The sequence below is a fragment of the Calypte anna genome, chromosome 26, assembly GCF_003957555.1.
Source record: "Calypte anna isolate BGI_N300 chromosome 26, bCalAnn1_v1.p, whole genome shotgun sequence".
NCBI lineage: Eukaryota > Metazoa > Chordata > Aves > Apodiformes > Trochilidae > Calypte > Calypte anna.
Window position 1 is genome coordinate 547,183 of NC_044271.1, and position 23,296 is coordinate 570,478.

A 23,296-nucleotide genomic window follows, 5' to 3' on the forward strand; every position below is an offset into this window, starting at 1 on the left:
CTAAAGACAGCATGGATCCTCCTCTGGTTTCTTTGATTTCTCTTTTAAGGTTGAATATTTACTGCTAAGGTAAAACACAGAAGCCAGACCCTGTTCCAAACAATCCTCTATGAGGTTTAAGTTGTTCCCCAAACCATGTCCTGGAAAGAATTCCAGCGTTTCAAATCCAGCAATCCCCTGGGCATAAAGCAAACTTCCCTGGGTACTGCTTTCCCTTTTTTTTTTTTTTTCCCCATCCTTGGTCTGTCTTCTGAAGGAATCTTATTTCTGTGTGAAATAAGATTTACAGTCAAGGCCTCAAATGGAGGAGACTTCCCAGGCCCAGACTTTCCTTTGTGCCTGGACTCATCCCCCTGGCACTAACAGGGGTAGGAAGGAAGAGTCACTTCATTCCTCAGCTCAGGAACCAGAAAAAGCTCTTTTTAGGCTGAGCTTAGCTGGTTTTGCTCTGTGACTTTCAGTAAACCCTTAACCCCATCCATGCTCAGCCTTTTCCTCGGGTAACACAACTGACCTGCCTGGGGCTGGGGGGAGGGTTGGGGGGGGGGTTGTGGAGCTTCATTAATGGCTCTAAAAACCCAAACCCATCTGCAGCAGAGAGCTGCTCTTTGGGCTCTTTTGCTGCTCTGCTGTGTTAATGAAAAAAAAATCAGAATACAAAAAAACCACAACAAAAAAAAACCCAAACCAATTGCACTGAAGTAGGAAAAGCTTCACTTGCCATGCATGTTTCTTGAAGGCTTATTTCTGGAGAGACAGTAGTTTGCTGAAGAACCTGTGGGTCTCCAAAAAACGGCAGTTTGTGAGTTTTCCTGGAGACCGAAACCGGGGCATAGTGTCCCGGCTGTTTCCTTACAGCAACTACAAGCTGGAAATGGTTGTAACCAACGGGAGAGGAGATGGCCCACGCAGTGAAGTCAAGGAGTTCCCCACCCCAGAAGGAGGTAGGTTCCCTGGGGGGGCTGTGCCAGCACCCATCCCTTGTGCCTGCAGAGCTTGGGGTGGTTCAGCTCTGCAGAGAGGAGCAGGAGGTGCGTTAAGGGATGAGTTTTGGTTGAGTCTGGGCAGCATCTGCAGAGCATCACTGTCCCATGGTACCACCTTGTGCCTTGGTCACCACCTTCTCCCCAGAATCACTGTCCCATGGCATCATCCTGAGCCAGGGCAGCATCTTCTGTCCCCTGGCACCACCCTGTGCCTTGGTCACCACCTTCTCCTCTGCATCACTGTCGCATGGTACTTCCCTGTGCCCTGATCACCACTTTCTGGACAGCATCACTGTCCCCTGGCACTTCCCTGGTGTCCTGGTCACCACTTTTTGGACAGCATCACTGTCCCCTAGCACCAACCACCCTGTGTCTTGGTCAACACCTTCTCCCCAGCATCCCTGTCCCATAGCAATACCCCATGCCTTGGGCACCACTTTTTGGACAGCATCCCTGTCCCATGGCAACACCCTGAGCCAGGGCAGCATCTTTGGGACAGCATCATTGTCCCACTCTGTGCCTTAGTCACCACTCTGGGGACAGCATCCCTCTCCCCTGGCAACACCCTGTGCCTTGTCACCACCTTCTCCACAGCATCCCTGTCCCTATACTCAGTCACTGCAGGGCAGGTGACACCTCCACACCTAAAGCCACCTCCTGGCTCTGTCTCCTCAAGCTGGAACTCCCGTTTGGGTGCTTTGGACACGGAGCTCTTAGGCTGAGCATGAGAAATGTTTGCAGAGCACCCTGCCCCCTGAATGTCCCTGCACCTCCCTGTGCTGCTGGGGGTGAAAGGAGAGGGAATTGGCTTCAGTCTCAGCTTTGCAAGAGCTGAGTCCTTCTGTTCTGGCACCAAGATCCCTGTCAGGCTTTTCAGGCAGGAACCCCTGGTTCTTCTCTTTAAGGAGCTGGTGTCAAGGATGAACTTGAGGGTTTCATTTTCTGGCTGTCACAGGAGCTATTTATGGGCACACCAATAACTTTTTGTGCTGACAATGAATCTCTCTGTAGCCCTGCTGGGTTTGGCACAGAATGGTGGAAAAACACAAGGAGAGGAAACAACAGAGGCTGGAAACAAATCCTCTCTCGACTGCCACAAAATACTCCAGGCTTTTCCTCTTTTCTTCCTCCTAATTCCTGCTGTACAAACCCAGCATCTCTCAGCCCTGCCTCTTGCCTCCCTTGGATGCTGTTTCCATTTTTTCTATGGATTTTCAGTTGACCAGCCAGAATTAAACTTGTTTGAAAGAAAGGATTCTGTCCCAGCAGGGTGGAGCTGCACTCAGGTGCATTTTGATTTAACTGCTGGGGTGACTGTATGGATTTGGGATCTCTGTATGGATTTGGGATCTCTGTATAGGTTTGGGATGACTGTATTTGGGATGGCTGTATGGATTTGGGATCTCTGTGGGGATTTAGGAGGGCTGTATGGATTTGGGAGCTCTCTATAGATTTGGGATGGCTGTATGGATTTGGGATTCCTGAATGGATTTGGGATTTCTGTAGGGATTTTGGATCTCTGTATAGATTTGGGATGGCTGTATGGATTTGGGCTCCCTGTGTGGATTAGGGTTGGCTATATCCATTGGGGTAGCTTTATGCCTTTGGGGTCACTATAGTGCATACATGGGTGGCACTGATTGGAGCAGTTGCAGCAGGTTATACTCACTCTTGTCACAAGCAAACTGCTGGTTTGATTTCCCCTGGACCTCTAAGTGATTTTATTGACCATATATTGATGCCTGGCAGAGTTCATGATATTCTATAAAACTTCTATTTAAAAAAAAAAAAACCTATAAATCATTCATCTCCCAGCTCGGAGAGCTGAGTTCTTCCCCAAGTCAAGTCACTGCAATTAGGAGTAAACCAGGAGTAAAATTAAATTCAACAGTGTAAAATGCTTTCCTTCCTTTACTAGCTTTGAAAAAGCAGTCATAAAAGCAGCTATTCCTCGGGGTAAGGACCTCTCTATTTGTGCCCCAGCTCCCAGGTCTCCAGCCATCAAACCCCCCCAAAGATGCTTTGCAGTAAGGCAGCTGCTAAACTATTCCTCACCATTCCAGCAGATAAACAGATGAGCTGTAAATGTTGGGCTGAGGGGGGGACTGCCAAAAAACCTGGAAAATCTGTGGAGAGTGGATAAAAGTGGGACCTGAGCTGGGTCCCAGCTCCACGTGGTGGCTGTAGGGTGCTGGGGGGCAGTGGGACACAACCAGTGCTATAGGGGCAGGATGCTGCAGGGGTTGGGCTGCATGCAGAGCTGCTCTGGGTTCTGCTCCCTGCACTCATCCTGCTGGAAACCCTGGGCTGGTGCATGGTTTCTGGCAGAGATTCTTGTTCCTGACCTTCAGTGTGTGTGTTTTATCTGTGTATTTCTGAGTGTCTTCAGTGTACCCATCACCCTGCCATGCACACAGTATGGTCAGGTATGTTACCTTCTGTGTTTTTTGTTTTTTTTTTTTTCTTCTTTCCCTCTCCTCCCTGCTCCCATCCTCCTCCCAAGTGCCCAGCTCCCCCAGGTATTTAAGAATCCGACAGCCAAATCTGGAAAGCATCAATCTGGAGTGGGATCAGCCAGAGCATCCCAACGGAGTCCTCACAGGATACAGCCTTAGATATCAAGCCTGTACGTTCCACAGATTATTTTCTTAGAGATAATAAGTCATTAAATATTTCCCTTGCTGCTAATTACCTCCTCACCTAGCACTGAAACCCCTGGGTAAGGGACTGGGGACTCTCTGGACACAGAGAGCTTGGGGTAAAGGACATCACACGATGCTGGAGAGGAGTCCTGGAGAGGTGCTGGGCTGCTGCAGTTAACCAAGGAGGGTCGTGGGTGCTCAGCACTTCTCCAGACTCAACCCCTGAAGGGAAAGAAGTTTGAGCTCTGATTTAGGAAGTTCTTTAAGCTCAGTCTGAGCAGCTTCCAAGCTCACTAGAGCACAAGGTGTGAGAGATGCTGCCCAGAGTGCAGAGCCCAGCACGATGCCTGGGGCAGCACAGCCTTCTCTGAGCCCCTGGCCCTTATTTTGTGCCCATCCATGGCCACTTCTCCATCCTCAAATGTCCCAAGTGCCCCAGACAAAGGGTATTTAGCAGCAGCTGGAGCTCTGGGCACTTCTGAACCCCCTCTGACCATAGGTCTGGTCCTGGGGTGAGGTAGGTAGCACCCATCCTTCTGAACCAAGGCTGAAGCCACCACGACCTGCCTTTCCTCCCCAGTTAATGGATCCAAAACGGGCCGAACCCTGGTGGAGAACTTCTCTCCCAACCAGACCAAGTTCACCCTGCAGAGGACAGACCCCATCTCCCGTTATCGCTTCTTCCTGCGTGCCCGGACCCAGGTGGGAGAAGGAGAAACCTTGGTGGAGGAGTCCCCAGCCTTGCTCAACGAAGGTATGTGGAGCAGGAACAGCTTCTGCCTTTGCTGGGAGGTTGTGGGGGTGATGGGCCATGGAGCAGCCAAAAACTGCAGCTTGGGGAACCAGGTGGTCCATAGAGCAACAGGAACAAGCTGGTAACTGGTGCAGAGCTGCTGCCTACTGCAGAGATGGATGGATGGAGAGATAGATAGATAGATAGATAGATAAATAAATAGATAGATAGATAAATAGACAGATAGTTAATCAAACAGATGACTAACCAGGCCCAAGTGCTGCAGCAGAAATGCTGAAGAGGTGACAGAAGAATCTTGCTGAGCCCCTCAACCCAGCAAGACCCCATTAGGGTTCTTCAGATGCCCCTGGAGCATCTTGCTCTCCTCTTGCAGAAGCTGAGGCTCTAATCTGCTCCTCTGCAGTTCCTCTTGGAGGGAAATCAGGGGCAGATGGGGGTGATTTTTCACGTGGCTCCAAGGGGATGCAACAGCTGCACCCCCCAGGCTGTGCCCCTTCCCCATCCCCAGCAGCTGACCTGACCCTCCAAAGCAAAGCTCCAACTCCCAAGCTCCTAATAAGATAAAAATTCCCATTGTGGGACATTCATCAAACTAAGTGAAAGTTCAGGAGCCCCGAGGGAACTCGGGGAGACAAAAGTGGCTCTTTCCTTTCTTTAGTGCTTGCTAAAAGGCCAATGATTTGGTTAGAGCTCTGATTTAATGGAGTTTTGGTCTCCTTTCCTCCAGCTCCCCCTCCCCAGCTAATGGCTCAGAGTAGGAAAAGTAATTTCTGCTGATGACCCAGTGGAAATGAAATGCTTCCTGACACCTCTTAGGTGGGGTCCAGCTCCACTGATTGCTGGATTGGGATGGGAGCTGGGGCTGCAGATGGCATGGAAAAAAAAAATAAGAAAAATTATTCCCTGGCAAACACAAGAGGGGGCATGGCACTGCCTGGGAAAGGAGCTTTGCTGAATGTCAGAGAACAGGGATGAGATTGAAGCTTCTGGGGGCTAATAATATTTCTAGTTGTTGCACAGACCTTTGCTTTATGGATTTCTGTATATTAAGAGCAGCCACTGTTAGGAGAGCACAGCTAAATCCTAGCCAGAACCACCTTTATCTTGCTGAACTGATTTGTAGCAGGGCAGAGCAGCTATAGAGTGTGGCAGTGTGACAAGGGAAGGGTCCCTGGGGTGGGGGTGAAGGTGGGCAATGTCACCCAGTGTCCCCCACCTGGCCCTGTTGAAGGGATGAGCTGCAGCCACTCAAAAGGACAAAGCCTTGGCTGTCAAGCAGGGAGAAAAATGAAGGAGCCAAATCCCTATCTGCAGTGACAAACCATGGGAAAGGTTGTCCTCAGAACATGGCCCAGGTGAGTGACAGGCATGCAAGTACAATAATAGCTCTACATTGCCCTTTGCTCTGAAGGGACCTGCTGGAAAGCTGCACAAAAGATGAGTTTTGGAATGAAAAAGAAAAAAAAAAAAGGAAAAAAGGCAGCAGATTAAGCAAATGAAACCCATTCATGCATTCAGAGGTTGGTTTCTGCTTGCCAGCCTCCTTCACCTGAGGTTTAGATAAACCACATCCCCCTGATGCTCTGCACCTTGGGCTCCAACCCACAGGAGGCAGGAAGAGCTCTGAGCTTAGAATTACCCTAGGGGGAAAAAAAAACCCAAAGGTGAAATTCAGAGCATCAAAACCCAGATTAAACACAAGCACCTTGCTTAAGGCACCCCATGGCCCCTCTGCTGCAGGGCTGCTGTGTGTCTGCCCAGCTCTCCATCACCCCAGGGCAGTCCCTGGGCTCTGTCCAGAGGCACAGGGAGGGGCTGGGCTGTTTATTCCTTTACTCCCTCCCTCTCAACCCTCTGGTCCTGAGTCTCTGTTGGTGTCTTCTCGTTGTTTGATGTATCTCTATATTCCTCTCTTTTTTCTCTTCCTTTCTCTCCTCCTATTTCCTCTCCCTCCCCTCCCTGGCGCTGCCCTCTGAAGCCACTCCGAGCCCAGGTACCGTACCCACCGGAGGAGGTAACAGCCACGGGGCACTGCTCACTCTCTGGCACCTAAGCATGCACCCCATTAACCCTTTCAATGGGAAGGTGAGGGCTCAGGAAGCTAAATTGGACACACAAAAATCCCAGGAAACCCCCCAAGCAGCAGGGAGAGGGGGGGGCTCTGCCAGGAAGGGGTCTGCAAAGATTCAAATCTCTCTGCAAGAGGTGGAACAGCTTCCCAGCTGCCTCGTGATGGCCAAACCCACCTGCCCCAGACTGGAAAGGCAAAAATGAGACTCAAGTTGCTCTCTTAATGAGGTTTTTTTTAAGCCCTGGTCTGCACAAAGCCCTTTTAAGCCTCGTCATCCCTGCCCAGCAAAATACAGCCCCTGTGCCAGCCCTCCCTCTGCTCTGTCCTGCAGGATTTAAGCTGCATTTTCACACCCAAGGAGCTCTGGTATTGCTGCTCTTCCCCTTGGCCATCACCACCACCTCCCCGTGGCTCTCAGGGCTTTTGTAGGGGAGAATCCTTTTGTTCCCAGGCCCCCATTGAAAGGGTTAAGGACACTGTTGGTGGCCCCGCTGTGCATGTCTGCATGTGAGGCTATTGCTGGCTTTGCCCTCCAATTTTCTACAGCATCTTGGAAGCAAAGAAAAACCTTTTTCTTGTAACACAGGGGGCAGCATCTTCACTTCCTCCCAAGGAAAACCAGATCCTCAGTTGCCCAGGGTCAGCCTTGCAAAGCACAAGCACAACTTCTGCTTGTCCACAGGACACCCACCTCTTACAAAAGCTGCTTTTTTGGTTTGTTTTTTATTTTTTTGTTCCATTCCCCACCTTTTTAGCCAATAATTGGGCTGTGGGACCAGCCCGTGCCCATGCTCAGAGGGAGCTGGAGGCAGTGCCAGCCCAAATGCACTCTGAGTGCTGCAGGAAAGCTTTGGCTCTGGAGTTGTAGCCCTCAAGGGCTCTGTAAGAGGTTGTGTTGTGCTTTGCCTTGGCTGGACACAGCCCCAAGGCTTCCCAAAGAGGAGCAGCTTCTTAGGGAAGGCTCTTCCCAAGGGATACAAGTGCAGGACCTGCTCTCTGCACCTGTAGGTTTTGCTTTCCCTCCTCCATCAGAGATGTTTCTCCTATGGTTTTGTTGCATTGATGCCTCTCTACCCAATAGTATTTTGTAGGTGTTTTTTTTTCCCCTTTCTGAATAGATGTCAGTCTTTTTCTTGGTATCTTTTCTTTAAAAAATAAAAATAAAAAGGGGGTAACAGATTGGTCTGCTGTTGGTCAGCTTTGGGTGGTGGGACACTGACCACAGATGTAACCTTTGGGCTGGGGGGATCTCTATCCTCTGTCTGGGAGAGCTGCTTTGCTGCTGCAGCTTTTACTTCAGCCAGGGTTTTACTTTAACCACAAGAATCTGGATTTTTCTTGTGGAGCAGGATCACCTTCCTAAAGTCCTTTTTCTTCTTGCAGTGGATATTGCTGAACTTTGAGAAGCACAACGTGATCTCTTTATCCTTCCAGCATCATATCACTTCAGGCATAGTTTCTTACACCACTGGAAGCCAGATGAATTATTTGCCTTTTAAAGCTAATTCTACAAGAACAGATCCCTCTGCTCCCCCCCAGGCCTCTTATTGCTTTATCTCCTGCTAGGAGAAGTAGTAAAGGGCCAAGTTATGGCAGAGCTGGAGGATGTCTCAGGGTCAGTAAGGTCGATAACTCAGCCACATCCTCAGCTTCCTCGCTGGGCCAGAGGCTTCTGCAAGAGAAATCAAGGCAGTGTAGGATCCAGAACACATTTTTGTCTTCCTCTTGAGCTGGATGTAACTTCTTGGTAGGACCCGGGGTATCTATGGGACCTCTGAGACAATTCAAGAGGTGCTGAGATGCTCTTTCTCTTCCGTGCTCACGTGAAACGCTGCTTGGCCTTTCTTGGAAGTTCAGCTCTGATCCATGATCTAGATTTTGTAGATTTTTATGGGTTCCTAGTGAAAATTCTCTTAAACTGCAGTAAAAACTCTTTGTCATGGGCTGCTGACCTTAAACCAAAAGTTCCAGGGGTAACCTTACACGTAGAGGGTCATGGCTGGTTTGTGTGTGTGTGAGAAACTGGCCCTGCTTGGGACTGCAGGGACTTTCCCTTAGGAAAGACTTTGCTTTTCTTAATCCAGCCATGGACAAAGGGAGAGGGGATCTGGGAAAAGAGGGGACATTTAAAAAGGGCTTCCATTTATGCTATGAATGAGGGAAAAAAAAAAAAAATGCAGTCAAAACTGGATCCCCCTGTTATCCCAGAGTATGGCAAAACTTCGTTAGGGACCACAAAGAGTGTTGGTCTTCAACTTCAAGGAAAAAACATTGACTTTTCTCTGTTCCCTTTTTGTCTCCCCCTAAATAGGAATTGGAGGAGAAAGATCCTATTGTTCATTTTAGAAAGGGACAGCAGTAGAAACAGAGAGAACTGCTGACCCCTCTCTTTTAGAGGCTGCTCAATTGCTCTTTTCTATTCTTGAATTTCTTAGAGCTATCAGATTGGGAACACTTTATCTTTACCATAAAGACTTTGCAATTTCCTTCTGTTGCTAAAAACTGTGAGAGGGCGAGAAGATAGAGAACAAAAAAAGAAAAAAAAAAGCTCTGAAAATGTATTTGGCTGATCATCAAAATTCATGAAAAATTCATCTGATTTCTCCAAGCCTAATTATTTTGTAGACACACCCAAGGGAAAGCTGTGACTACAGCCTAACAACACATTAAAAGCACATTTAAATAATTAAAGAGCAGGATGGATGTGTAATGTTTCCTGTACTTTAAAAAAAAAAACCAAAACCAAACCAAAACCTGTGCAGCTTCTCCCTGAACTGCTCCAGTACAGGGAGCAGGACTTGAGTCCCTCTTTTAAGAGTCCTCCTTTTAAATATCCCCTTTTTGCTTTGCTCTTTCTTCCTCATTTCTAACCTAAACCTCACAGAGTTTTTTGGGGTGGGTTTGGTTTTTTTTTTTCCCCTTGGAACTTTGGGCTCCTTTTTCCTGCTGCTAGGGAGCAAGCTGCAGCCAGGAGCATCCAGCCTGCTGCCAGCATCATCTCCTTACTGAGCTTATTAATTGCTGCAGCCCCTATCCATTATCCCAGCCCATCTCCTCCCCACCCTGCCCCTCCATTACCCCACAGGATAATGCATTTTGCAGACAGAAAAAAAAAAAAAAAAAAAGCAATCTCTGCCCTGCAAAGCTGGGGCCTCTTAATGAGCTGAAGGCTCTTTAGGATGATTCCAGGAAGCCTGGCTACAGGGAGAGGTGGGGAGGGGAGAACGGGAATTGCTGCTCTTGGCTTCTCCCCCAGGTTTCTGGGGTGCACTTGGGGTGGTTTCAAGCCTGGGGTTTATTCCATGCAGGGTGGGAAAGGGGCAGCCCCTTCTCTGTGCCTTCTCCTGCTTTCTGGGAGGGGAATTTTTGTTCCCCCATCACCCAAATGCTGGGTTTTGTACCCCAAACTTGAGGCAACTGCTGTCAAAGCCCTTGAGTGAATCTCCCCATGGGGATGCAGGGAAATAAATTGAGTTCCTTGGCAAAGCTCTGAAAGGTTTTACCTGCTGAACTACTGCAACCCTGGGTGTAAAAGGATGTGTGGGGTTTTGGAATTAGCTTTCTGGACATGCCAGCTTGGCTCTCCAGCTTCTCTGACCCCTTTTTGTCTACTGGGAGCAGTGATTTGTCACTCCTTAACCAGCCCCGGGGTGCTGGGCAGCACCTGGAGACCCCAAGAACCCCAGGGAGGGTGCAGAGCTGCTCCCTGCTGCTGCCCTATGGCAGGGAGCCCTTTTCTTCAGCTTTTATCTCCCCCCAGATTGTCACCAGCTCTCATTAGGGGAGGATTTCAAAGCATAGGGGATGCCCCTTATCTCCTCTTCCCCAGATCTCCCAGCTGAGCTTTTCCCTGTATATACATTTCTTATTCAGACACAAATGAGGTTGGACCTTTGGATCTGGGGCAGCTGAGGACTCATCCCCCACCCTGCAGCAGGGTGCTGCCCACACTCACCTCATCCCACGTTTTAACCTGTTCCTAGTCCTGCCAGGATTCTTTTTATCCAACCCCCCCTCCTTGCTCTGACACAGGGACCTGCATGGGAGCAAACTGGTTTTATTCTGCTGCAATCCCATAGCCCTGCTCTCAGGAATTGGTTCTGCTGGAGGCAAGGGGGGCAAATCCTGCCCAACATCACCTGGAGCTGAGCAGCCCAGCTCAGAGCTGGCAATCCCTTTGGTTGCCTGTTTGGGGCTCTGCCTGTGACACTCAGGGATGGTTCCCTACAGGAGGGACAGGGAAGCTTGGACTTACCCTGGATTCTCTCTTCCCATCGAGGGTCTGGAGGAGCTTGGTGCCTCCTAAAGCCCTCCCAGCAGAGCTGGGTGCTGTGGATGTCCTCAAAGGTGCTGTGTAGGAGAGGCAGGGTGCAGAGACAGAGCTGGGGAGGTTGTAAGAGGTTGTAGGAGGTTGTAGGAGGCTGTAAGAGGTTGTAGAGGGTTGTAGGAGGTTGTAGAGGGTTGTAGGAGGTTGTAGAGGGTTGTAGGAGGTTGTAGGAGGTTGTAGGAGGTTGTAAGAGGTTGTAGGAGGTTGTAAGAGGTTGTAGGAGGTTGTAAGAGGTTGTAGGAGGCTGTAGGAGGTTGTAGAGGGTTGTAGGGGGTTGTCTGCCTGCTCCTGCCTTTCAGCGAGTTCCTTTGTGCCTTTTTTGGGTCCCGTTTTCCTTAGGGATTGACAGGGGAAGTGCTGAGGCTGCAGGAGCTACCAGAGTGTCTGGGGTGTTTATTGGGTGTGTACATGAGGAGCTGAGGCTTAACCGGGTTCAGGTGACATTAACCTCGTGACATCAATCTCTTAACCTCCCCCCAAAAAACCCTCTCAGAATCAGCAGAACTGGAGTGAAATCCTTCTCAACCCAAACAAAGCTTTTGGAACTTATTGCCAAGCCCTCAGCCAGGACCTGGCTGGCTTGAAATGCAGAGCAGCAAAACCTCCTGGCAGCCTTTTCCTGCTGCTCAGGGCTTTGTTATGCCCCAAACCCCCGAGGACAAAGCCCTGTGTCCCTTGTCCCCTCCCTGTCACCACCCCCATTCCCCATCTCGGTGCTTTCCTTGGGTGGCTGCACTGCTGCATGAAGGTGGCTGCGATGCTGTGGGGGGACCAGGGCGGAGGGGACACCCCGGGGGAGGTTTGGGGACAGAACTTTTGGGGAGGTTTTGGGGACTTGCTGGTAACTCTGCTTTCCTTGCAGCTGCGCTCGGTAGAGACCCGGCCTGAGGGACCTCCTGCTCTTCCCTGCTTTGGGATCTCGGGGAGGGCTGAGGTTTTAGGGGAGGGATTTGGTGGGGGGAAAAAAAAAAAGCAAGCCCTGGTTTGGTCCAGGGAACACCTTTTAAAGTATTTTCCTGGAGTGGTTCTCCTTTGGGGGTGACTCGATGATCTCTGAGGTCCCTTCCAACTCAGCCAATTCTATGATTCTATGATTTGCCTAACAGGGGGATTTATAATCCCTCAATTTGCAGGAGCAATGAGTAACTACAATTTATCACAACCCCCCTCTTGTACCTTCAGCAGACTGAGCAGCATTTCTGCTGCATTTTCTGCTGGCAGGTTCTCAGGTCCAAGCCAAGTCCCCACTCCCACCTTTGGGGATGCTCAGGACCCTCCAGCTGCAGAGGGGGGGGGTTAAGGTGCACATTTTACCCCTCTGCTCAGCCCAGGTGATGGGGACTGGGGCAATTTAGGAAATAAATTGCTCCAATTTTCCCCCTGGAGAGCTCAGGGTTTGGCTTAATTTAAATGTAAATTTGTGAGGGGCAGTGGTGGCAAAGCACCATCCATCCCTCATCCAGGAGCTAAAATCCAGGTTGCTCATCACCAGCCCATGGGCAGCAGAGGGGGAACAAGGCAGGAGGGAAAAGCTGCAGCTCATAAATACTGGAGGTGTAGTCCAGGGGCTGCTGAATGAATGGAATTGTGGCTTGCCTGGCTCCTGACCAACAAGATTATTTCATTTCCTTAAGGGAGAAATCCCATTTCTGATTGCAGGGAGCCTTTAGTGCTCTCAGCTCAGTTCTGGGCAGGGGGCTGGGGGGAGGACAGCCCATCCTGCCCATCCTCAAGGCAGAAGAGAAGCAGGTCGTTCAGCACTGGGACAGGGAGCAGCCCTGGGTGCTCGGGAGGTGCTTGCTGGGGTCAGCCCCCTGCTTGCTGCCCCCTCCTCACCCCCTAGCATCACTCCCATCCCTGCATGTAGATGGGAAAGGGAAGAGTTGTTCAGCCTGGTGTTTCCTGCTGCTCTTTGCTGCCTCTCTCTCTCCCCGTGCTGCTCTGCTTCCCCTTCTCTGCCTCAGCCTCCAGCTCTTGGGGTTGGGGAGTGCCAGCCCTGAGGGCCCTTCTCTAAAAAGCCAAGTGTTTCCCTCTCCCAGCTGCAACTGAGTTGCCTCCAACTACAATCGATCTAACCAGTACTACAACAGCCCCAACTACCACCACCACCACCACCGACACTACTACTACTACTACTACTACTACTACTACTACCACCGACACTACTACTACCACAACTACCGACACTACTCCTCCTCCTCCTACTACCACCACCACCACCATCACCACCACAGCTGCCACCACCGTCGCCAGCACCACAGCAGCTCCAGAGAGGGCTCCAGCAGCCACCACAAAGCAGGAGTTGGGTACTGAGCTTTCCTTTTCCTCTCTAACCCCCTCCTAACCCCGCCGGGACCTTCCCTGCAGCTTCCTCAGAGCAAGGAGTGATAATGGGAAGAGGGAAAACTTCAGGCATTGCTTAGTCTGGGGATGGCTTTGCAAGGAGCCAGGGGTGGCCCAAGCTCAGGAATCGAGGGGCTTCTGGCACTTTTTGGGGGGTGCCACCCTCCTGGTCCCACCCTGAGGGATGCCACAGGGTGTCAGGATGCTGAATTAGCCCCAGTGTTGGGGAAAGAGGTGGAAGACCCTCCAAAAGCTCTCTAAAAAGTATTCTCTTGTCTCTTGCTGCCACTGAGGAAGGGTTCTGTTGCTATTATAGAAAATGTCACTTCAGATTTAGCCCATCAGCCCTTAGCCCAGAGAGCTGTCAGCACTGGTAGTGTCAGCATTGCCTTTTGGGTTGTGCTGCTGGAACCAGGCTGAGCCCAGAGGAGAGCAGGGGAAAGGGGTCACTGGCTGCACGTGGGGATTAGTCAGGGCAAGGTAAAGTTGCTGTGCAATCAGCTGGAATGGGATGAGCACACCATGCTTTAGGTTCTCTGCTTTCTGGGTGTTTTATTGATGGATGGAGAGATGTATCTCTCTGAGCCTTGGTTTTTAAAGTGCTGCTATAATGGTATCTCCAGTTAATAAATAGCTACGGGGAGTTCTGTTCAGGGTATTGCAAAATAAATCAGTAGTAAAAGGGAACACAAACAGAATCATTCAGTTACAGAGGTGCATAGGACACACTAAAAATGCAAGTGCAAAAGCTACAGAAATCCTTCTTAGCTCTTCACAAAGAGGGAAAGGAGATAACAGCAGTGAACATACAGTTCTATATTCTATGCATATCAAAGCTGACACCTGTTTTAATCCGAGGAATCAGACCACAGCAGTTCAGAGCCCTTTCTTTATATTCTTGCATTAAAAAACCCCACCAAAAACCTGTGCTGGGAGACCCAGCCTCCAGCTGGTACTGGGCACTAAACCAGATTTGCCAGCTCTGCTCTGCACAGATTTGCTCATTAAAGATCCAGACCTGACCAGAGGGACCCAGGCAGAGCTGGTAAGGGCACAGAGAGGGATCTCTGCTTCCAGACCCAAACCAGCTCCAGAACTGGTGCTGGAAATCCAGAGGTTTTGGCTCAGGAGGATTTAATCAGAGGTTTTAGTAAGAAATGGGATCGCTGCCACTGCACAGTCACCGTGAAGTGACTACACAGGAAAAAACTTGGCTAATTAAAAAGAGGCAATTAAGAGGTGAGGCACGTGCTGCCACAGAGCAAGAGGAACCCCACGTGTCCCCAAGCAGCCTGGGGACAGCAGGGGAGAGGCTGAGCCCTAACACGGGTGGACAGGGCAGCCCTGGGGCAGCCAAGGTTGGGGTTGTGCCAGGGATTTGAGGTCACCTCCCTGACCTTCCAGTGTCCCTACAAGCCAGGTGGCTGGCCTCTTCCAGTGAGAAATCTGTGGTTTTTATTAAAATCAAGACTTGAGCTACACCCTGAAGGAAATAATAACAACCAAGGCAAGGTGTAACTTGAGCACACACGTAACCAGTGGCTTAGCTCTGCCTCACTAGAAGGGAAGTTCAGCCACTCTCCAAAGCAACGTCGACAAAGCTTAACTTCAAAATGAGAAACGAGTGACTTCATTGCCCCACTGGCTGGCTCCAGCCCCAGTAATGTGACAATATTCCCTCCCAGTCTTTCCTCCTCAGCCCTGGCAGGGAGTCCTTCTCCCACCTCTGTTTGGGCATCATTTGAGGCAGGAGGTTTCCCTGCTGACCAAAATCCTCAGGGATGTGCCACAGACTCCAGGGACACCCTGAGTGCAGCTAGACTTAGAAGCAAAGAGCTTCTTCTACCAGATTTGCCCTCCAAATATTCCAAGTTAAGGATGTTGAAGGGAACAAAGATGTCTTCAGGCATGCTTGTAGGTTGAACCCAAAAGCATGAACTTCAGGGATGATTTTTGTAAGGTTTTTTCCCAATGCCAGGTGCTAGCTGAGGGCTCATTCCTGTATAACCCAAAATACTAACTCCTCTTCTAACCTGTCCACCAGCCACCAATGGATCGTCCATATGGGACATAAGAGCTATGGCTAATAGTAACTGGGCAAACATCACCTGGAGCCACAATTACTCTGCAGGAACTGACTTTGTGGTTAAGTATATCACCAGTAAGCATCAGATCGCGTGGGGACTCTATAGGGTGGTGATGCCAGTAGAGATCCTGCCAGCTCCTGTGCTTTCAACAGTTCCTTTGCGTGGGGGATGATGCTCTCTGGATGTGTGGAGGAAAAGGAAGGTCGTGGTCATGGCTCCTTAGAGCTGAGCTTGGTGTTTCACAGTGATTCCCTCTCCTTGCAGCAAGGGATGAGCCAGGCTCTTCGTTTGGGAGCTGTTCATTGAGCTGGGCTCTACCTGCTCACCAGGTAAAAAGCCTTAAATATATATATATATATAAACAGAAACAACCAAACTTTAGGAAAAACAAATGAAACTTACTCAAATTGGAGAGCAGTTGTAAATAACTTTGGAGATTCTCAAACCTGGAGTTGGCAGAATCATCTATGACCCCAAATCTCCCCTCATATAGGATATTGTTATCTCTAAGCATTGTAAGGCTGCCTACTTAGGCTGGGAACTCAACAGACAGTGTCTCTGGTTTTAGCACTTGCTTAGAAAGATGTTTACATGTTGTTGGTTGATTTATTTTCTTTCTTTGTAGATAGGCAGTGATGACTACTGCTTATCTCTGCCTTTATTTCCCAGCCATTTCAGCCCTCACCTTATCTGCTGTGCCAGTCTTAAATCTGCATTTAAAATAATCATGCCCAGCAAACCACTTTTGCCATTTACAACGTGGCTCAAGAGATGACCTTGCTTTCTCCTTGAAACAATTCTGGATGCTCAGCCAGAGCCTGGTCTCACTCTGCAGCCTGCAGGGCTCAGCCTTCCCTCCCCTTTTAACTGCTTTCCATAATTCAGGGTCTGCATCAACTTGCCAGACCTTAAATCCCAAGTACCCCAGCTCCCACCTCCTACCAGCCATGGATTTTCCCCAGCCCAGCTGATGCTCCATGTGCTCAGCCTGGGCTGAATCCTTTGGGATAACCCCAAGAGGAAAAAAAGAGAGAGGAAATTCCAGTCCTGCCTCCACCTCCCTTTCTGGTGGCACTGGAAGTGAGCAGAATGCTTTTGGCCTTAAAGCCAAAGCCCCCACCCCATAGCACTGGGATCTGCCCCCCTCCAAAGCCCCACACCAAAGCCCTGCCCCAGCCTGCTTAGAATTCTCTGGTTTCATGCTCAGCACTCAGCAAACGATTCCTGGCACAGTGCAAGGAACAAATCATCTTTTAACAGCATCTGAGAGGAAGCAGCCCACGAGCATCCCTCCTGGGGATGGAAGGGCTGGAGCTCTGTGTCCCCCCCAAAAAGCAGCAATGTGCCAGCTGGGGCCAGCAGATCCATAGGGTGGATAATGCAGGTGGATGCATCCAGAGCATCCCTGACCTACCAGCAGAGCTGCTGCAGGGATAACACTGCCCCAAATCACCAGATTTACCAACTTCCAACCCAGCTGAGTGAGACCAGGCAAATTCAGACTTACAGTAAAAAAAACAAACAACCCAACTCTCCAGACCTGAGGCTGGGCAGATAAAGGACCTGTGGGGTCTTAAAAGTAGGGAGAGACCTAATAGCAACCAGGATCTTTTTCCAGTAGAGCAAGCAGGGCTGCAGCAAACCCCTCCCCATATATTCCTGCACCACTGGTTTCCTCCCACCCTCTCTGAGTGCCACCCAGGCCTTGGGGAGCTCCTTGCCCATCACCCCACGTTGTTCCTGCTCAGCAGGCACCAGGGCCACGGGAAATCTCCCGGAGACTCCCCGGGCTGGGTTTGATCTGCGGTTTCTGTTTCTCAGGTAACAAGACAGAGAAATCTATCCCTGTCAAAGCTCAGACCCCTTCCTCTGTGCAGCTGGCGGATCTGACCCCGGGGATGATGTACAAGCTGTGGGTGTTCCCCATATGGTCTAACCCCAGCGAGCACCCCTACATAACCTTTACCACCAGCTCAGGTGAGCCACGGGGTGCGTGTCCGAGGCATGTCACATCCATCACCCCCGATGTCATTCCCGTGGTGGAGGGGAGGTGGTTTGACCAGGACTGCATGGAACAACCCTCATCCACCCCCTCCAGGCTCTGCCCTTCTCCAAGAGCCACCCCCAGCATCACCAGGAGGATGCTCTGCCCTGCACGGAACCCCCAGGAGGGGCTGGGGGGGTCCCTTGGAAGGTCTCTAAGGAGGGTGGAGGACATGCTCATGTTGTCGCACACTGCTCTGCTTGTAGCCCCAACCACGGGGGGTTTGCACTTCCACTTGGTGCTCTGGGTTGCTTTGTTCCAGGTTTGGGGCAGGGGGGAGATGCTGGGGGTGAGGGGCAGGACTGGGACGTGGCCTTTGCAGAACCACGGTGAGAACCATACGTGGTGTTTCCTTAGGGCTTTCCATTCCCCAGGTATGTTTCCTCTGGCAACTTGGCTTTTAATTGCACACAGCAATTATCCAGGCTTAGCACCCCAGTGATTTTGACAGCTTTTTAATTACAGGCCACCCAATGCCAGAGGAACACCCTGAGTGATTCCCACAGGCAGCAAATCCCCCTTAGTGCAGTTTTAAAACTACAGTGTTCACACTCGAGGTGATTTCCAGTAAATCAAAGCCAGCCAGCACTTCCTTTGGAATCACCCGGGGGTTTTGCTGGAGGAACCTGTGCACAAGGCCTGTCAGAGGGGTCTAAAAACAGAGCTGAAAACCCCAAGCATCCAGCACCAGCCTGGAGTATCCCCCACTGACAGCTGTAGTAGGCAGAGGCTGTGATTTCCAAACCACTAGGAATTATTTTGCTCAGATCCAGCCATGGAAAGCTCAAGCACTTGGCAGTCCCTCTGCAAAAAACAAATGCAATTTGTTTTTGCCTTCTGATGAGCTGGCAGCTCGTTTGCTCCCCCTGCAAATGGGGGGAGGAGGGAGGAGCAGCAGCTCTCCCCTCACATCTTATTTAGCATCCAAAAATTTGGCATGCTGTAATGCCACAGAGTAATTCTCTGATGTGCTAAGGGGACATGGGGACAGATGGCAGCTGCTGGTGTTCCTGATGTCTGAATCCTGCCCATCCCTGGGAAACAACCACCCAGTGCTGACCTTGGCTCTGCCCTGTGCTGGGGGCTCCTGTGTCTCCTCCGACTGCTCCATCACCCAGGGATGTGCTTGGATCCAGGACACAGCAGCCCCTGAGCAGACTCAGCTTTGCAGAGAGCCCTTTTTTTCCAGAAGGATTTCTATTCACAGGGGTTCTTCCCCATCCCTCTGCTGCTGCCTGGCCTCAGGAGCTTTCAGAGCTTTGCTTTGGCAGGACTCAGCTTGCAGACGTGCAAACTCTCTGCAGGTTTCCACATTGCAGAGCAGGATTCTGGCAATGAAAGAGCTGAATTTCAGACTCTCTCCAGAACAGCTCCAGCTGCAATGTTGCATCCCCAATTTTCTTTCTGCTTTGGGACCCTCCCCTGACTTAGAAAATCACCTCCAGCTTGACAGCCCCATCCCCACCCCATGCGTTGTGGCTTTCAGGGTAACTGTTCCCCAATCTGGACCCGGCTCTTTTCTCAGCTTTTCACCCATTTTGGGGTCTGGGGGGAGAGGAGGCAGCAGCCCTCTGCCCAACAGACACCAAGGGGTTGGGAATCATTAGAAAAAGGGGAAAAAAAAAGCAATATCCTTGGCTGATGAATGCTGGCAGGCTCAGCATATCTATTTTCTGTAATTGAGGGGTTTCTACTGATGCTTTTGAGATAAAGGATGCTTTTGAGATAAAGGATGGGGCCACCTCTGTCCCTGTGATGAGGATGATGGGTGCCTGAGCCCTGCTGCTGTCCCTGCATGCAGCAATGCTGCAGATCCTTTCCCTCCCTGGCTGGATGCTGCTGACATTGATGTTCCTGGAGCAATCCTGAGCCATCAGGAGTGCTTTGGACTGCTGGGTTCTTCTGGGGGTTTGGGGTTTGTTTTTTTTTTTTAAGGTTTTGGGAAGCGCCGGGTTCGAGGTTTCTGCAGTTTGAGTGTGGATGCTCAGGAAATCTTCCCCCTGCTCTGTGGCAGCAGGAAACTTGCCCTCCAATTTGCCTTCTGATGAACTGGCAGCTCCAAGTTCCTTCCAGTAGGGAAACGTAGCTTAATATAAAGAGGTCTTCTAAATTAAAAAAAATTAAAAATTAAAAGAAAAATCCCCCTGAGTGTCCAAACCCTGGGAAGAGGAACACGTGGGGCTGGAGCTAGTGAATCCTCACCTATTTAACTGCTTTACTGAGTAATTTTCCTTCTCTTTCTGTTGGTGGAACACAGGCAGGTTTGGCACATAAACCCCACCTGCTGGGTAACTTGCTTTCTGCCACAAAATTACAAGTAATTAAAAAATATCCCTGCAGTTGCAGTTAATCAATACCTGAGCAATTACAGAGCTGCTTTCCACTCTTTCCCCTTGATGTTGGCCTGACCTTAAAGCAAATTAACCCATCCCCTCTGACAGCCTAAATGCCCTAAAATCTTCCCTTCCTGGATGCTGCAATGACAGTCACTCGTTTAAACACAAGCTCACCCTCACTATAGTTTGGTTGTCATGTGTTGCTTTTTTGGGAAGGATGGCAACTCCACCTTGGCTCTCTCTCAGCACTGCCATCATCCCACTGCAAGTTCCCCTGGTGACTTGGGACACAATTCTCCCTCCCCGAGCTCAGCCCCGAGCTGCAGGGAGGGATGAACCCACCTCTCAGCTTGTTCTGGCATTTTGGACTTTGAAGCCCCCCTGGTTTCCCCCTTAGCCTTGGTTGTCACACAACCCCCATCCCAGCAGGGCTGTTAAGACAATTTTTTTTCCATTTCAAGGCTCCCCAGTGAAGCTTTCTCCCCTTTCCCCTCTCCCCCTGAAGCACTCAGCTAATTCAATCCAGTTCTCAGCTCCACTCTGTTATAATCTCATACTCCCCTTTAATAAAAAAAAAAAAAAAAAAAAAACAAAAAAAAAAACCCAAACCACATCTTGAAGGACCACAGAGCTCAGGTTGTACTCGAAGTAAATATTAAATGTGGCAGCATTAAAGGGAAAAGCAGCAAAAAAAGGAGCCAAGCCCCCATTAGGCAGCTGCTCCCCACCCACCCAGGGTCCAACACCATTTCTTCAGCAATTGAGACTTTCTCATCCTTCTCCTCTTTCATCTCCCAATTTCCTTGTCATGGTTTGGTTGCTCTTCCTGAATGGCAACACAGCTCAGATTCCATCCTAAGGAGACCTCCTCTCCAGTTCCAGTTCTGATGGAATTAGCTTTGCACTTCCAGCCCTAAAAATGGGGCAGGTTAGGAAAGTTTTCCAGCTCAACCCTTTTTAAAAAAGTTGGTGTCTCTTTGACCAGACCCTTCCACTCAGAGCACATCACAGCTCCCTCTGGAACCACCCCCTTGGTTTGTGTCCCCAGGGAGGATGCTCCCAGCACTGTCCTGCCCCTTCCAGGCAAATTACCACTAAATCCCAGTTCAATCCCATCCAGCTCACACCTCCCGTGCTCCTGGCAGGAACAACCTCTGTGTTTGCACTGCAGGCTGGTTTAATTGAGCCCCCCTCCTGTGCTGAAGGTTATTTTCTCCTCTGCTCTGTCTTGCTGAATCCAAAGTGCATGGCAATGAGAGCCAGAAAATGGCAGCTTGTTGCTATTTATAGGACACAGATATTTATTTTTTTTTTTTTTTTTTGGTCTGGCTGACCCTGGATGGGAGCTGCAAACGAGGAGTCGGAATAGCTGAGGGAGGACACAGCACTTAGGAGCTGGAGTGTTGTTTGGAGAACAAGATGCTTCCCCTGCTTGGTATTCATGGAATTAATAGTGAATTGTGCTGGAAGTGGTGGAATGAAGGTCTTGCCCCAGAAGAAAAAAACTTCCCAGTGCTTTCAGACCAGCTCCCAGATAGCTGGGACCCTTCCTCACCTCTCTTCCCACCTCTGGGTCCCCACTCAGGCATTGGCCAAGTCTTGGTGGGTGCCACAGGTCCCCCCTCAGTCCTGGAGACCCCCACAGCCACCCAAGGCCAAGAGGACCTTGGTGGTGATGGCAGCAGAGCCAGTGCCCATCCATCACCTCTGCCTGGCAGGATTTAACCCTTTGGGGCTCAGCAACCCTCTGGATCCACTTGGGCACATTTCTTTGAGACTTTTTCACTCCCAGGGCAGTTTTCAGACCCAGTCAATGAAAGACCAAATCTGTTACCCAGCTCCTTTTGCCATGATCTGCAATTCCCCTTTCCCACTGGGCTGTGCTAGGGCTGAGTTTCTGTTCTCACCCTTTGCTACTTGTAGCTCCTGAGGAAGTTTCAAGGTGACCTACTACCACAACAGGGAAAAAAAAACCCCAAAAAGCCCCAAATCCTTGTGCTGCAGTCTCAGACAACCTTGTTCAACACCCACACAGCCACCCAAACGCAACACTAAAGATCATTTCTAAACCAGTGGTCTGTCTCTTGCTATTCACCTATTCCCCACTGTGCCTCTGGGCTTCTAACTTTATTTGATCTTTTTTTTTTTTTTTTTTTTTTCCTCCCAGCCTATACCAAAAACCACGTGGACATTGCAACCCAGGGCTGGTTCATCGGGCTGATGTGTGCCATAGCTCTCCTGGTCCTTATTCTCCTAATTGTTTGCTTCATTAAGAGGAGCAGAGGAGGGAAATACCCAGGTAAGAGCATCTCCCAGCAGCTGCTTGTGCTCATGCTTTAAACATCTCCAGGTTTCTGGAGGGTAATGAAATTGTAGTGCTTGTGATGGATGCTTGTGATTCCAAGAGCTTTTCTGTCCCTGGAGTGGGAACATGATTATCAGTGGGAATGTTTCAGTTAATTAAAGGTTGGGTGAAGGCTCTGCACAGGCTTTAGGCTGAAGAGCTGGACACCCCTGCTACATGTGAGCCAACCTCTCCTCTGCAAAGTCCTCATCTAGAAAAAGATCTTTTAAGGGGAAAAAAAAAAAAAAAAAAAAAAAAGAAAAGAAAAAAAAAAATCTCATTGAGGTTTTTGAAAAGCAGAGATAAGGCTGAAGCAAATGCAGCAGCTCGTGCATCCTCTCTCACTCTCTGTGCCCTGGTGCCACCACAACAGCTCTGCAAGCCCTTTGCAAACCCTCTCAAGGTTCAGGTTTTTCACCAAGTCAATGAGAACCTGTCCTGCAGCCCTTTTTACAAAAAACAGCCTCCCCACCAGCTGCTGTTCCTGTCTCCTACAGCTTCTCTCTCCTACAGCTTCTCTCTCCTACAGCTTCTCCCTCCTGTACCCCTTTGTAACACGACTGTTGGCTCTGTGCTTCTTTCCAGTCCGAGACAACAAAGATGAGCACCTAAATCCTGAAGACAAGAACGTGGAAGATGGCTCCTTTGACTACAGGTTTGTTTCCCCTGGCATGTGCACCCCCCTGCCCACCTCTCCAACCATCACAGCCCTCACCTCTACCCCTCCACCCGGCCCCACGCTGCCACCCCACCTCCCAAATGGTTTCTCCCCCCTTCCTCCTCCTGCCTCCTTCCCTCTGCAAGTCCAAGGGAAACATTCCCCACCTTAAAACCTGGGAAGAGTGAGCAGGCTGTGAGGATGCTGCTAAGGGCTCCTCCTTTTTTCTGGCTCAGCCTGGGGGGAGCAGTCCAGGGCTGGGACACTGGCAGCAGCTGCACAGCTCAATGACATCCCAAACACCCCCAAAAATAATGAATTCAACTCTGAAGCAGCTTAGGGCTGTCTAAGGTATATCACCCTCTAGCTCAGCTGCTCTCTGACCCCTAAGAGTACTCAGAGGAAAAATTTCCCCCTTCTGGTTGGACTGGATGATCTTGTGAGGTCCCTTCCAACCCTTCACTTTTTGGGATTCTGTGAAAAATGCCCAAAGTGATGTTTGGATCAGCCCTGGAATCACACAGCAGCCCTGCTCTGGGGTCTGCCTGCTGTCCAGCCAAGGTTCTTCTGTAAGGTCCCCAGGAAACCCCCCCCCAAGATACCCTTTGACTTCCCCCACCTGTACTCAGCTGTTTTGACCCCAAATTGCATCCCTGGAGCAGCAAGCACCCATTTGAACTCCAGAAAAGCATTTCAGAAAGGGA

At 50.1% G+C, this 23,296-nt stretch overlaps 1 protein-coding gene across 9 annotated transcripts in view; it reads left to right on the forward strand.

Annotated features, from left to right (window-relative positions):
• Positions 1–23,296, forward strand: part of NFASC (neurofascin) — a 53,237-nt gene that overhangs the window by 24,602 nt on the left and 5,339 nt on the right. For 2 of the 9 annotated variants that reach the window (XM_008499477.2, XM_030465390.1), the window contains 6 exons: positions 740–944; positions 3,490–3,612; positions 4,209–4,382; positions 6,361–6,375; positions 21,758–21,889; positions 22,520–22,589. In XM_008499477.2, the coding sequence (XP_008497699.1) occupies positions 740–944; positions 3,490–3,612; positions 4,209–4,382; positions 6,361–6,375; positions 21,758–21,889; positions 22,520–22,589 (719 nt within the window). Of the gene's footprint in view, positions 1–739; positions 945–3,489; positions 3,613–4,208; positions 4,383–6,360; positions 6,376–12,819; positions 13,087–15,167; positions 15,285–17,031; positions 17,188–21,757; positions 21,890–22,519; positions 22,590–23,296 lie in introns of all 9 variants that reach the window. The other 7 variants (XM_008499481.2, XM_030465391.1, XM_008499476.2 and 4 more) reach the window with 6 other exon arrangements.